The sequence below is a fragment of the Vulpes vulpes genome, chromosome 16, assembly GCF_048418805.1.
Source record: "Vulpes vulpes isolate BD-2025 chromosome 16, VulVul3, whole genome shotgun sequence".
In the NCBI taxonomy this organism is placed as follows: Eukaryota; Metazoa; Chordata; class Mammalia; order Carnivora; family Canidae; genus Vulpes; species Vulpes vulpes.
Genome location: NC_132795.1, coordinates 55549586 through 55565263, shown reverse-complemented (window position 1 = coordinate 55565263; position 15678 = coordinate 55549586). Strand labels below are relative to the sequence as shown.

Sequence of the window (15678 nt, the reverse complement as noted above, 5' to 3'; positions counted from 1 at the left end):
CCTTTGCCTGTGTCTCTGCCTCTCTCTCTCTCTCTCTCTCTATCATAAATAAATAAAAAATTAAAAAAAAAAAAAAAAAAAAAAGAAGCCTGGAACTTTCAACCTCATACCCTATCCTCCTGGAAGGACAGAAGATATTGGAGATGGAGTAAATGATCAATCATATCTACGTGATGAAGCCACCATAAAGATCCCAATGCTTGGGGTTCAATGAGCTTAGTTGGTGAATACATGTACTGAATGCCAGGAGGATAACACAGTTCAACTGCATGGGGACAGAAACTCTTGCACTTGGGAAACTTTTAGGCCTCAGACTGTATATTTCATCTGGCACTTCATCTGCATTCTTCATCATATCCTTTGTTATATAATAAACCAGTAACTTTAAGTAAATATTTCCAAGAGTTCTGTAAGCTGTTCTAGCAAATGATTAAACCCAAGGAAGGAGTGATGGGAACTCCAATTTATAGTGGTAGGTCAGAAGTACAGGCAGCAACTCCGGACTTGCAACTGGCATCTGATGTGGAAGGTGGGGGAAGGGGAAGCTTTGTGGACTGAGCATTTAGCCTGTGATATCTGATGCTATCTTCAGGTAGACAGTGTCAGAATTGAGTTAAATGGCAGGACACCCAGCTGGTGTAGCAGAGAATAGCTTGGTGTGTGGAAAGCCCACATCTCTGGTGTCAGAAGTGAAGTGTGACAGCAGAGTGTGAGATGAAAAAAAGAAACAAAGGAAGAGCGGTGTGTTTTCTCTTCACAAAAGGCAAAAAAAGAAAAGCCATAAATAAAGTCAAAAATCAAATGAAAAATTGAAAATGAAAGACAAGATAAAGAAACAGTCAATGGGCTAATCATTTAATAGCCAAATAGCTCTTAGAAACTGGTAAGAAAAAGATGAGAAACCAAGCAGAAAAAGTGAGCAAAGGACATGAATAGAGTTAATAATAAAAAAAGAAACACAAATTCCCAATAAATGCATGAAAAGCTATTCCAATCTTACCTATAATTACCATGGAACAAAGTAAAACAAATTTTTCCCACTTCTCAGACTGGCAAAAATGTACAAGTTTGATAATATTCAGTATTTGAGAAGATGAAGGGATATGCTTTTGGTGGACATAAATTTGTGTAACTTTTGGGAGGACAATTTCAGAGTATTTTTCAAAACTAAAAATAAATACAACCTTTTGGTGATTGCACTTCCAGGACAGCATCATATAAAATATGTATAAGAGCCATTATTACAATATTGCTTTTAAAAGATAAAAACATAAAAATATTCCTAAATGATTGCTAACAGGGGATGGCGAAATAAAGATTCATTTTATACATCTAGGGATCCCTGGGCGGCTCAGCAGTTTAGTGCCTGCCTTTGGCCCAGGGCATGATCCTAGAATCCTGAGATCAAGTCCCACATCAGGCTCCCTGCATGGAGCCTGCTTCTCCCTCTGCCTATATCTCTGCCTCTCTCTTTGTGTGTCTCTCATGAATAAATAAATAAAATCTTTAAAAAAATTTTTTTTAAAGATTCATTTATGCATCAAGACTACAGCACAGCTATACGTACAGACAGAGAAAGATATCCATAATCTATAGTTTAGCGAAAAAAGATTTGGGACAATATACATTAAATAATTGTGTTTATTACATAAAAAGATTTACAAGATGTATTGCTTAGTTCAAAGCATGCTGCATAGCAGTATATACTGAACAAATCCATTTAGATAAAAGAAATGCATGGACACAGAAAATTTCACTCCCAAATTTCTAAGAACCTAGTTAGTAATGGATGCTTCCAAGGAAAGGAACAGAAGGTGTATAAGTAAGTAAGCAGAAACTTTGTTTTTTATTCTTTACCCTTTCATATTGTTTAAACTTTTTCTAGTAAGTATCTTCCAACTTAAAAAGAATAAAAGTACAAACATGAAAATAAAAAAGAACTGTTAAGCATAAAGTAATGACACTGAAAAGAAGGGGATGATGGATTAGCATGATTAGAATAGGTATAATTTCCATTTCTCTAACAGCTTTGATGAGTTCAAATTTTTGCAAATATAATAAATGATATGCTAATAAGCCCGAGCATAAAAACTGTTTACTCTTCATTTAGCAAAATAATAAACAGAGGCAGTAAGAAATAAACACTTATCTTCTATCACTAGCAATTTAGCAACTCACAACTAGATTGAAGGCTTTGGTCAGCTTTAATTTTGTGTGAACCAATTCACAGCAACCCTATCTGTTGCTATAGAAACAACTGTGACCAAAAAAATCATAACCCTTATTGTTGAATCTCCTTAAACAGGAAAAGAGGAAGGTCTTTTGAGGAGGTCAAAGCTACATATAATTTTATTAATTAGCAAATTTAATAATAAAGATTCTGTACAGTACTCAGAGAGAAAACATATCCGTGTCTAAGTATCATACATTTACAGGCTTTCCTTGGTTTTGAAAGTACCACCAGCAAGCACTGTTCTGCTCTTGAAAGCCTATTCTGTTCAGAATTTTATTTACTGCTTTTAGATCATTCTTTCATTTGTAGAAAGAGAATAGTTAAAGAGGTTTCTATTTAAAGTTTTTAAAAGATATTTTTAAGCACCCCTCATCTGCCTAAGCAATCAACAGTATCACTTCTTTCTTTCTCATTCTGTATTAAGAACATGAGAATTTTAATGTAGATGTAATACATTTGGCAACAACAATTAGATTTTACTATTCAGCTTGGTAGGTGTTGTCTTCTGTCACAAAAGCAGATTTCTGAAGAGGACATATTGGGTTGCATCAAACATTCCTGACAGTAATAAGAGATGTTTGTCAATAGAATGATGGAATAGTGTCATGATATCGTAATGTATTGAAAAAGGAAAATCCAGCTTTAAACTTGTTTTGAAAGAAGGGCATCATTTTTTTACTAACTGATATAAGATGTTGAGTGTAAATCAGTTACAGTGGGTTCCTCTCAAGTAAGAAAAAACAATAATAATGAGAATTTGAAGACTGATACAAAAAAGCTAGGTGGCATTTTATGCCTTTGTTAAGTTCTAAAGCATGTAAGATGATTCAAGTCTATTTTCTTCCTTAGAAGCCAGCAGCAGCAAATAAAAATGATCTCAAATTTAAAAATAATTTTGACTTAATGTTATTATCTTTTAAATAATCTATATAATTTCAGTCTGTGGGCTACTATGCAATTAAGGAACAGTGACATTTTAATTTCATGTACTTTTCTAAGCTGCTAGAAAATCAGGTAAATCTATACCTAACTGGGTTGGAGGGTGTGGTGGAAAGTGTTGGGAACAGAAGGTCAATAAATAATTCCAGCCACTCTCATAGGAACAGTGGTGGTGGCAGGGAACATTAAACAAGCCCTCAGAGCAGGAGGCCAAACAAACCTCTTTTATAAGAAAGGAAGAGAAGGAAGTTAATGTCTACTATTCAATCATTTATTCATTAACAAAAATGTGGCAAATTAAGATTCAGTAGTGAATAAGACTAAAATGGTCTCTACTCTCAAGGAGCTTTCCTTCTAGAAGGAGAAACACATATAAGACAGAAAGCAAATGAACAAAAGAGAAAACTGCATATAGTTGAGTGGAACAAATTTCCAGTCAAGATGGGTCTATAAGTTCACAATTTGGGCATATCTTCCTTCCTTAAACACACAACCATGAAAGAGAAAATACAATTGTGAAAATTAAAGACACAGGTCATGCTCAGAAACAAGATGAAAGCATGAAGAATAGAAACATAATGGTATCCAGAACATACAAAGAACTCTCAGAACTCAATGGTAGAGGCGCCTGGGTGGCTCAGCCAGTTAAGCGTCTGCCTTTGGTTCTGGTCATGATCTGGGGGTCCTGAGATCAAGCCTCATGCCAGGCTCCCTCCTCAGTGAGGAGCCTGCTTCTCCCTCTTCTGCTCCTCCCCCCAGCTCATGCTCTCTCTCAAATAAATAAATAAATCTTAAAAGCAAACAAACAAACAAACCTTCAGTGGTAATACACAGTCCAATTAGAAAATAGGCAAAAGGTCTGAACATATAGTTCACCAAAGAGAGGTTATGATGCTACAAATGAATACATGAAAGGATGCTCATCATTAGCTATTTGGGAAACACAAATTAAAACCACAGTGAGAGACGCCTGGGTGGCTCAATGGCTGAGCATCTGCCTTGGGCTCAGGGTGTGATCCCAGGGTCCTGGGATCGAGTACTGCATCAGGCTCCCTACAGGGAGCCTGCTTCTCCCTCTGCCTGTGTCTCTCCCTCTCTCTGTATATCTCTCATGAATGAATGAATGAATGAATGAATGAATGAATAAACAAATAATCTTAAAAAAAATAGAACCACAGTGAGATACTACTACAAACCTATTCGAATAGCTAAAATAAAAATGGTAATGCCAAAGTTAGTGAGGATGCAGAGAAACTGGATCTCTCATTACACTGCTGGTGGGAATGTGAAATGGTACAGGCCTAGAAAAGTTTGACAATCTCTTACCAAATTTAGTATGCACTTACCACACACCCCAGCAATCACACTCTTAGATAGACATTTATCCCAGAGATAGGAAAACTTCACAACCTGAATGGTTCTCAAGAGTATTATGCTGAGTGAAAAAAAAAAAAAAAACCTCAAACTATCTCAAAAGGTTATGTATTATCTGAATCTATTCCTAGAAATACATTCTAGAAATAATAAAACTATAGAGATGGAGAAAAGATTAGTGGTTGTCAGGGGATGAGGCGGTTGAGGAAGAGACGGGGTGGATAACAGGACAGACCTCTTGTGTGTGGACGTAACAGTTTTGTATCTTGATTTTGGTGTGGTTACACAAACCTATACTTAGAATAAAACTGCATAGGAACCCTCCTCCACACACACACATAAATGCAGGTTATTTTTTTTTAAGATTTTATTTATTTATTCATGAGAGACACAGAGACAAGGCAGAAGGAAAAGCAGACACCTTGCAGGAGCCCGATGTGGGACTCAATGTGGGACTCCATTCCCGAACTCCAGGATCAAGCCCTGAACCAAAGGCAGATGCTCAACCACTGAGCCACCCAGACGTCCCTAAATGCAGGTTAAAAAACTGAATACTGAGTGGCAAAAAATTAAAGAGGAAGACAAACCATGAGAGACTTCTTACTCTGGGAAAAAAAACAGGGTTGCAGAAGGGGGAGTTTGGCAGGGGGTAACTGGGTGATGGGCATGATGGAGGGCCAATGATGAACACTGGGTGTTACACTGTATGTTGGCAAATTGAATTTAAATAAAATTTTAAAAAATAAAATAAGAGTAAGATTCTCAAAAAAAAAAAAAAACTGAATACTGAATTGAAAATTTAGAAGCTGAATAAGGTCTGTAGTGGGTCAGCAATAACATACTGACGGCCATTTCCTTGTTTCGATAGTGTATTATGATCACAGAAGATGCCAGCAGCTGGGAAGCTGGGTACTCCATACGTGGGACTCTGTACTATTTACTGCAGCTTCCTCCATATCTATAATTATTTCACAATAAAAGGTTTTTTTAGATGAGGAGAGAAAGATGGACTGTTCAATAAATTAAATACTGTTTACTCAGAGGAGTACAAAGACCATAAGACCCCTATCTTATAGTAAAATTCTAGAGGGCACACGGATTTCATTTAGAAGAAAAAATAAGAGATCTTTATTATAGTAGGATAAAAAAAAATTTCTTAAGTAAGATTTTTAAAAAGCAGCAGCTTTGTATAACAAACACTTTGATCATTTAGCCTTATTCTTACTTAAAACTGTGTACAACGAAGACAACAGAAACAAATTTGAAAGACAAACAAGCACTGTTTCTCTTAGAACACAGGAAAGCTGGAAAGGACAAGGAAACAAATTCTCCCCTCAGGGCCTCCAGAGAGAAATGCAGCCTGCAGACACCTTGATGTTAACCCAGTGAGACCTATGTCAGGACTTCCAACCTACAGAACTATAAAATAGCATACTTGTGCTGATTTAAGGCACTGGGCTGGTGGTAATTTGTTACAACGGCAACAGGAAACGGCTACAATGACTTACCTCTGTGGATTTCCAAGAATTAATCTTGACTGGTAGTGTTTCCTGGGACAACATGGTTCCACTAGGCAACTGAATGTCTTGGCACTGCTCTTCTTTCAATCCTGCCTTGGAAGCGTTTTCTGTCAACAACATAAAGCTAAGATTTCACTTTGGCAAAAAAAGAGTAATGTTTTCATGTTAGCTCACAATTTTTAAGCTAATTACTTCTGAAAATCCATTTTGTCTGCCACATATACATCATCTGCCAACGGTCATTTTAATATTATCCCTTCATAATAATTGACAAATTCAGGCCAGTTTAAAAAATACAACTAATTCTAGCCTTTTCTCCCACCAACAATTTTATGCTTTATTATTTGAAACATATATTTTTTTAAATAAGGTCACACATAGTGTAGAAAATAGAGTTTGAAAATTATTCTTAGCAAAGCAGGAATGACTAGAATTATTCTAATTAATATTTAAAAGAATGTTATTACTTCACTGTACATTTCATGTGTTCACATACATGACACATAGGCTATATGATGAGAAAGCACTTTTAAACAAAATTTAAAGAATCTTGAACGAAAGAAATTGCCAGTGATATTAAACATATTTTTGCTTGTATGTTTTTACTGAATTTAATGGTTTTGTATCTGCCATTTTCCTTTCTTTTTTTCCCCCTGGGGCAGGCGCAGGTCAGAGGGAAAGGGAGAGAGAGAATTCCAAGCGGGCTCCAAACCCAGTGTGGAGCCCATGGTGGGGTTTGATCTCAGGACTCTGAGATCATGACCTGGGCAGAAATAAGTCAGACGCTGAAAGGACTGAGCCACCTGGGCCCCCCTCCTTCCTTTTATCTGAATGATTGTGTAAACGAAGTATTATTGCCAACTACCTCTCAGCATATTGTTGGGAACAATAAGTGTAAGAGAGCTATCTTCAAACTGGTGTTTGTGCACCACTAGGGGTACTTAAAGACTTCCCAAGGGCTAGATGGGCATAGATAGTTTTAAAGGAATCAATGTCCAGACCCACCACTTACATATACATTCTTTCTAAAAAACTCATCTGTCTGGGAACGCGACTGTGTGGAAACATCAGACTAGTTCTTTCTTCCTCCCCTTTCATAATCTATTTCCTCCCACTTTACAAAGAAAGACCCATCCTCTACCCATATGGTGCATCTTCCTTTATGCTACGAGCATAAGAACCTCTAAATGCCAAACAGTAGTAAAGACTGGTATAGGGAAGCCTCCTTCAATCAAGGCAGGAAAAACCCAAAGTAAAGCTCTAAAATTTGTCCTGTTTTATGCATATTTTTTTTAGTGGCAAAGTGTGGCATAAGTAACAGGGCATTTTGGTCCATACTGGGATGTCTGGTATCCAGATACACTACAGTATGGAGGAGCAGGACGGTTGACAAGTTTCACTTAATGTCCTGTGCTTTTCATCCTCCAACTTGTCAAAGAATGTATCATTTCTGAGGAAAGTCCCACAAGGGGAAAGAAAGCAAGCACAAACATGGGAGGCAGGGCACCCTGTCTCATCAATGCAACAGACTTACATGACAAGGCTCCATGTCTTAGCCATCTCCCTTAGGAAAAGAATTCAGGAATGTGAGCGCAACCACAATGATGCTAGTTTACATGTTTTTTGAATAAATAAAGTAATATGTTTTCTGAAAGAAAGTTTAAGTCTGATTTGGCTGACTGTTTCGACAATAAGGGCTGGCTCTGCCAACTAGGTAATATGGTCACTATTTTCCAAAAATGGAATGAACCAAATTCTGTACTTTTGAAGAGTTGCTGAATTATATTTAAGGCATATGAAACTATAAAGTAATTATCTCAAAAATATTATATTGACAGGTATACCTCAATATTTTTTCCCCTTTCTGAGTATATTGGGTTAAAGTGTAACTGGTATAATTAATAATCACCTGATAATTTTTAGTAAAGGTTTTTTTGATATTATTCCCAGAAGTTGAGAAAGTCCATCATTCCTAACGACTGTTTAACAAATCTTTTTCTAAGTGGGTTGTTTCCAAGTCTTGCTTTCAACAACACTGCAGACAGATCTAATCAACAGCTGACAAGAGATGAAAACAATTTTTATAATAAGTTACTATATAATTCTGGAATACCTAAAAGGAATTCATAGAACTGACATTGCTATAATATAAAACCTTCTATTCCCACCTACGATTTTATGTGAACGAGTCTTCTCAGTATTTCCATCTATAAAAATGTAAAAAGAGAAACAGAATTTATGTTGAACCCTGCTTACTTCCAGCAATAAGTGATATTCATAGGTGGGTAAACAAACAGTTCCATGTATCTCATAGAAATATGTATTTCCTATAAAATTATATTCTTTATGTTTACTGAGTATTTATGAAAATTTATAATACACTTATATAGTTTTGGTTTTGATCAATTGTGTGCTAAAATGATAAATCAATCTAGAAAGAATATTTTCTTTTACCACTTAAAAGCCTCTGGTCCTAGAAAATGTAAAAAAATAATTTATTTCAATTTATATACAAAGTTGATGTAGAGAAGACTTTCAGGCATCAACATTCTATTAGGATGAAATCCTGCGAGGGATGTGGAATAGAAATACAACTTCAAGGAGAAAAGGGAATGACATAAAGCTTCCAATAGTTAAAGACTTCATGTTTGTTTTTTCCAAATGAATGGCTGAAGGTACCCATCACACAGTGTTGAGATTCCTTTAGATATGTTGAGAAGTCTCATGGAACTGTTTCATTTTGTTTTCTTTTGTCTTTAATGTCAATATTTTCTATTTTGTCCTTTGTAGTTACTTATGGTACAATTTCACATGTCAACTTAAAAATGCATTAGGAGGTATGTAATTTTTCAAAATCATTTTAGGGGCTATGCAAGAAAAATCGCTTGAAAACCAGTGGTTTCAGACATGGTGGTCCTCACCTTCAGAAAGTTTATAGCCTGACTCAGGAGATAAGTCTGATATACAGAATTACGGGAAACAATTTGAGGAAAACAATACCATGCCAAACTTTCTTAAATTAATTAACTTTAGGAATAGACATTTTAAGGAGGAAAAAAAATCAGTGTGCATCAGAGTAATCAGAAAGTGTCTCAGATATGAAGTAAAATTTGAATGAGGCTTTGAAGGATGACTAGGATTCCTGATAAACATATAATGAGAAACTATCCCAAGCAGAAAGAACTAGGTGGGCAAGAGGAGTATGATACTTGCCAAATTTACTGAAGAAAGAATAAGAACTTTGCAATTGTGGCTCTGAATTTTCATCTTCTTGTAACTTCACACGAAAATGAATAATTAAAAAAAAAGAAAATGAATAATTAAAATGAGCTTATTCGGACCTGGAGATTTTATAATGAATACTGGCAAACAGTAGTGGTTTGAAGCTTAGATTATCTATGTACTTTCATGTGATTCATCAGAAACTATATGATCACTCTCTGAGTATTCAGAAACAAAATTATCCTTGAAGCGATACGGACTTAGGTTTAGACATCATAAAGGTAGATTAATAACAATTGCAGGAAGTCAACATTGAAGTAAAGTGTGAGGAGAACTGAAGGATAACAATAACTGTGAAAGAAAAAAATACCTTAAATATTTAGACACACATTTTAGGTTAGAATAGCTACACTGTTCTAAACCTATATTAAATAATCTTCTAGGGGCAAGAAGGAAGGCAGTTAGAACATAGTGAGACTCTGGAAATTGATAATTTTTTTTAGCACCAGCTCCAGCACTCTTAGTGAGGTGTGCTTAATTAAATTAGGCGATTACACAAGATTTATTTCTGGATTTTCACAAGCAAATGAAAGGAGAGAATACACATTTAGTTCCTTAGTGGAAATGAAGTCCCTTTGGTATCATAAGCTATTTATCAGTTGAGATGGTGAAGTCACAAGCCTGGAGGACTCGCGTGCGAATGTGAAACCCCAAAGGGAAAAAGTGAAGGCGCTGAGGCAGTGATGCTATCAGGTCATTTGAAGATGAGAGGTTAGATACCAAAGCTTGGAGGTGCTGGGAGGAAACCATCCAGAGAGGCTGTAGATTTCTTTGAGCCTGTATCACTCAGATAATACTGCAGAGCAGAACTGACAGACCCTGTAATAATTCTTAGATGAGATATCAAACTGACATTCAAGCCATCAGATATTAACAAGGCAAGAACACACTTTGGAATTGAAATGCTGCACAAACTTAGTAAATTCCCAAATTGCTCCACTTATTATTTAGTATCTAATAAACATTGTTGTTATGTATCGACTGTGTCCTTTCAGGTGTAATGTAAGTAAATCAAGTCATTTACTTAACAGAAGCAGCTTTTTAAAAACAAAGAAAGAAACAAATGCATCCACCAAAGGAAATACTCAGTGGGCTAATGAATTGATAAGATATAGAAGTCTCAGTGATTATCTTTAGATCTCAGTTTTGCAGAATCATGAGTTTGGAACCTTAACAACTTCTCTGTCTTGGAGCATAATTGCACCTAAGCACCTTCGAGCATCTTGTCCTAATTTCTTAAACTTCCATCTTCCAGTAATTTCAAACTTACAGAAAAATTGCTGCAAGAATCATACAAAGAACTAGTTCACCAATTCACTCTTCATCCAGGTTCACCAATTGTTAACGTTTTGCTCCATTTGCTTTATAATTCTCTTTCTTCATGGACATACATATATTGTGATACTCCTATATTTTAAACCTGAAGAAAAGCCATTGTCATAAGTTGGGCTCCCCAGGAAACAGGCTCAAATTTGTTTTTTTTTTTTTTTAAGATTTATTTATTTATTCATGAGAGACACACGCAGGGAGAGAGAGAGAGGCAGAGACACAGACAGAGGGAGAAGCAGACTCCATGCAGGGAGCCTGATGTGGGACTCGATCCCGGGACTCCAGAATCACACCCCGGGCCGAAGGCAGGTGCTTAGCCACTGAGCCACCCAGGGATCCCCCAAGGCTCAAATTTGTGAGGGAGATTCATTAGGGGGTACTCTTTGTAACAGGACCCGTGAGGTGCTTAGAAGTCAGTTCTGGGCCAAGGGAGAAACCCATCTGTAATGTGGCCATGATCCTGCTAGGAGCTGTGGAGCTGGGATGGCTCTTCACAGTTGTCCTGCTTTGAAGCAAGAGAGCAGCCCAGCCACAACCATAGGTCACTGGATGTTGTATCCCTCAACATGGGGCTGTGACACTGGGCAAAGAGGTTCTGGTCAACTGTTAGGAATTCCCAGAAAAAAAAAAAATAATAATTCCCAGAAAAGGAGGGGGCTAGGTGGCTCAGAGGTTGAGCACCTCCTTTCAGCCTGGGTCATGATGCTGGGGTCCTGGGATGGAGTCCCACATCAGGCTCCCTACAGGGAGCCTGCTTCTTCCTCTGCCTATGTCTCTGCCTCTCTCTCTCTGTGACTTTCATGAATAAATAAATACCTAAAAAAAAAAAAAAAAAAGGGAATTCCCAGAGAAGGACTGAGCTGAGACCCTCAACCTCCAACCCTCCCAGGAGCCGAGGGAATGGTGTCTTGATCTTGAAAAGGAGACTTGGGGGGCACCACAACATGCACTACGGATGTCACCCCTGTACTCCCATTTACTTGAGAAATGCTGTTGGAGGTAGAGTGTGAGTACTGTAAATCTTTTTTGAACGGTGAATTTTGAGATGAGTGGAGAAGAAAAGGTTTTTTTCAACAAAAACAGAAAAAGAGAATAAGAAAGCAGAGCTGTTTAAGCAATTTTAAAAATTAAATTTTAAATAGGTAGAGAAGAAAAAATGAGAAAGGACAAACTTCTATTGCAGGAGATCTTAGGGAGTTAAGCAATTTTATTTCCGTGTTTTGCTAACAATAGAACACAAAGTTTGAGGCACTGCCAGTAGTTCTTACTTTAGAATAACAGAGAACAGGAAAATGCACAGACTGTGTTAAGTGCTCTGCCACAGAAACGAGGAGCATACAGCCACTACACAGGCAGGATTAAGTATTCAGGGGTTGGCTCCTAGGTTAAGACAGTACACTGAAATTGCAACACAGAATTTCCATCACCCAAAATTTGTTTGAAAAAAGTCAAAACTAATAAGATTACAACAGCAATCTAACATGGAAACAGAACTTAAAAACTTTAAAAGGAAAAGGAAAATAACTGGTGGCCAAGGCAAGCATCCCCTGTTTCCCAAACATGATAGTGATGCATTGATAAGATTCTGAGATTTCTCATCACTATCCACATGTCTGAAAGAAGGGGAACAGAGCAGACAATGCTTTTCTCACTCCTTATGACCAAGAAGAGGTAGAAATAGACTAAGGGGGGGAAAAAAAAGAGGTGTACCAGAGTGAGTAAATACAGGTGCTGACACTAACGGAAGTGAAAGCTACAGTTTCACACTGAATCGAGTGGATTATCTGAAGTTCAAGAGCATCTCCCTGCCCCACGGTGGCTGGACACATTTCCCAGCTAGAAAGAACGAGCAGGATCCTGTACAAAAGGCTCAGAGGACAGAGCAGAGTCCAGGTATTCTAAACAAGATCACATAATGGCCTAATGAAGGCTCCCGTTTCTCACCGCTGCAGAAAAATGGATAAAATAACAAACAGCACACAAAGTCAACTTGGTGGCACAAACTGGTCTCAGACATGGTGGGAAGAGTGGAGAAATCACTAAGTGTATCTGAGCCAGTAACTGCCAAAGTTGATGCTGCTGTACCTACATCACCTTCTCTACTTCTTATGACAACTCTGTAATAGAAACCATATTATCCCCATCTTAGAGAAGATGAAATTGTGGCAAAAGCTTGCATGTCCAAGGGCACACAGTCCACACAGTCCGAGTCAAGATTCAAATCCAGTCAGAAAGGTGCCAGGACCTAAGCGCTTAACCCTTATTCCTTACTGCCTTCAAAATACACTGCCTAGTGAGAGCCGCTTAGGCATCAGTAAGATGGAAAGAGACCTGGCAACTAAACAAACATATTCCAGGGGGAAAAGAGGAAAAGAGGAGGAGGAAGGGTGGGAGAAGCAAGAGAGAGACGAAGATGGCATGCAAAAAATAGACTCCAAATGTACAAGAGAATGTATCTGTACTTCAAGGAACAGAAGGACGTTCCTCACAATATGGCATTAGATGGTTTTGGAAGTTATTGTAAATTGTGTATTTTCATATATTTCATTTTAGAATTGTTGCTACTGTATAACAATACAAGGTTGAGCATTTTTAAAAAATGTTTCTTGGCCTTACATGTTTCCTTCTCTTTTTTAAGGAAATACTTTCCATATCTCCTTCCTATTTTTCCGTTGGGCTTTCTCACTGGTTAGCAGAAATTCTTTATATATTCTGGATAATCCTTTGTCACTTACATATGTTAGAAATGTAACATATTTCTATGTTTTGTGACCGTCTTCTTCACTTATATGGTGTTTTTCAATGAAGAGATAATTCTTAAATTCTTAAATTTAATATAGTTTTAGAAGTTTTTTATTGCTACCAAAAATTACAAGATACTTAGTGGCTTAAAACAACGCCCGTTTATTATATTACAGTTTTATAGCTCAGCAGTCCAAGCAGGCTTAATTGGGTTCTCTGCTTTGGGTCTCACAAGGCCAAAATCAAGGTGTCAGCCAAGCTGGACTCTTCTCTGGAGACTCTGAGGAAAAATCCACTTCCAAGATCATTCAGGTTGTTGACAGAATTTGGCTTTCCTATGATTGTAGGACTGAAGTCCCCATTTCCTTGCTGGCTGGCAACCAGGGACCTCTCTCAGCTTCTAGAAGTCACTTGCGGGATCCCTGGGTGGTGCAGCGGTTTGGCGCCTGCCTTTGGCCCAGGGCGCGATCCTGGAGACCTGGGATCGAATCCCACATCAGGCTCCCGGTGCATGGAGCCTGCTTCTCCCTCTGCCTGTGTCTCTGCCTCTCTCTCTCTCTCTCTCTCTCTCTCTCTCTGTGACTATCATAAATAAAAATAAAAAAATTAAAAAAAAAAAAAAGAAGTCGCTTGCGTTCCTTATCACTCCATTTTCAAGCCAGTAAGGGTACAACAAATCCTTCTCACACTTGGTATCTGTGACTTCCTCTTCTGCCACCAGCTGGGGAAAATTCTGCTTTTAAAGGGTGTGTATGATTGGATTAAGCCCACCTGGATACTCCCTTTTAAAAAATTTTTGAATATTGAGTTCATTAAAACATTTAATTGAAAATGACTACAAAATGGTAGCATTTTATATCAGTAATCAAAGGATATCCATTATTTTATCATTTACGTATTTATTATTTATTTAAAATCAATTAATTAACGTATAGTGTATAATTAGTTTCAGAGGCAGAATTTAGTGATTCATCAGTTGCATATAATACCCAGTGCTCATTACATCAAGTGCTGTCCTTAATGCCCATCACCCAGTTACTCTGTCCCCTACCCACAGCCCCTCCAGTAACCCTATTTGTTTCCCATAGTTAGGAGTCTCTTATGGTTTGTCTCCCTCTCTGTTTCATCTTATTTTATTTTTCCTTTCCTTCCCCTATGTTCATCTATTTGTTTCTTAAGTTCCACATACGAGTGAAATCATATTTGTCTTTGTCTCACTGATTTATTTCACTTAGCAGAATACCCTCTAGTTCCATCCACATCATTGCAAATGGCAAGATTTCATTCTTTTTTGATGGCTGTTTTGACATACAACATAATATAATAATGGGAATCATAACTCTTCCCACTCACAGGTTATGCTCACCTCTCAAAGGGGGGGATTACATAAAGACAACGGTCTTTGGGGCTTATTCTCAGAATTCTGCCTCCCACAGGAGTCAAACTTAGAAAAGCTTTTTTAATAATTTGCATTTTGTTTAAGAAATCCTTCCCTATCCCAATGTAAGAAAGATATTCTTTATTTTCTTTTAAACATTTTAAAGTCTTTTTTTCTCCTTTAAATCCTTAATTCCTCTAGAATTTGTTTTTGTGCATGATAGGAGGTAGAGACCTAATTTCACTTTTTTCAACATGAATAAATAATTGCCCCTGCATTATTTATGAAGTAGTTCATCCTCTTCCCACCAATGTGGACCACCACATCTGTCATACTCTAAGATAACCTAGCTGCACAGGTCTCTTTGCTGAGTTCTACGGTTTGTTCCATTGGCCCCACACACCTATTCCTGCATCCATACCATGCTGCCATAATTATGATTGCTTTAGTTATGTCATCCAGAAAAGAGAGCCCTCCACCACCTTATTCTTCTCCAGGAATGCTTTGGATATTCTTGACCTTTTGATTCTTCTAGATAAATTTGGGAACCAGCCCATCAAATTCAATTTTTAAAATCTGTTTTGGATTTTGATTATAATTGCACTAATCAGTGGTTCCCAACTGGGGGCAATTTTGGCCTTCGGGAAACATGTGACAATGTCTGCAGACATTTTTGGTTCTCACACCAGAAAGGAATGTGTGCTAACAGCAACTGGTGAGTAGAGGCCAGGGAATGCTAAACACCCTATGCTGCACAGGACATCCCCCCCCCACGACAAAGAATTATCTGGTTAAAATGTCAATAGGACCAAGCTTGAGGAAATCATCCATTAAATCTGTGCAATTTGGAGAGAATTGATACTTATATTTTTTAGTATTTC

At 37.4% G+C, this 15678-nt stretch overlaps 1 protein-coding gene across 2 annotated transcripts in view; it reads right to left on the bottom strand.

Moving 5' to 3' along the window:
- Window positions 1–15678, bottom strand: part of ENTHD1 (ENTH domain containing 1) — a 105671-nt gene that overhangs the window by 55559 nt on the left and 34434 nt on the right. For both annotated transcript variants that reach the window (XM_026017431.2, XM_072743140.1), the window contains exon 4: window positions 6055–6173. In XM_026017431.2, coding sequence (XP_025873216.1) covers window positions 6055–6173 — 119 coding nt within the window. The remainder of the gene's footprint in view (window positions 1–6054; window positions 6174–15678) is intronic.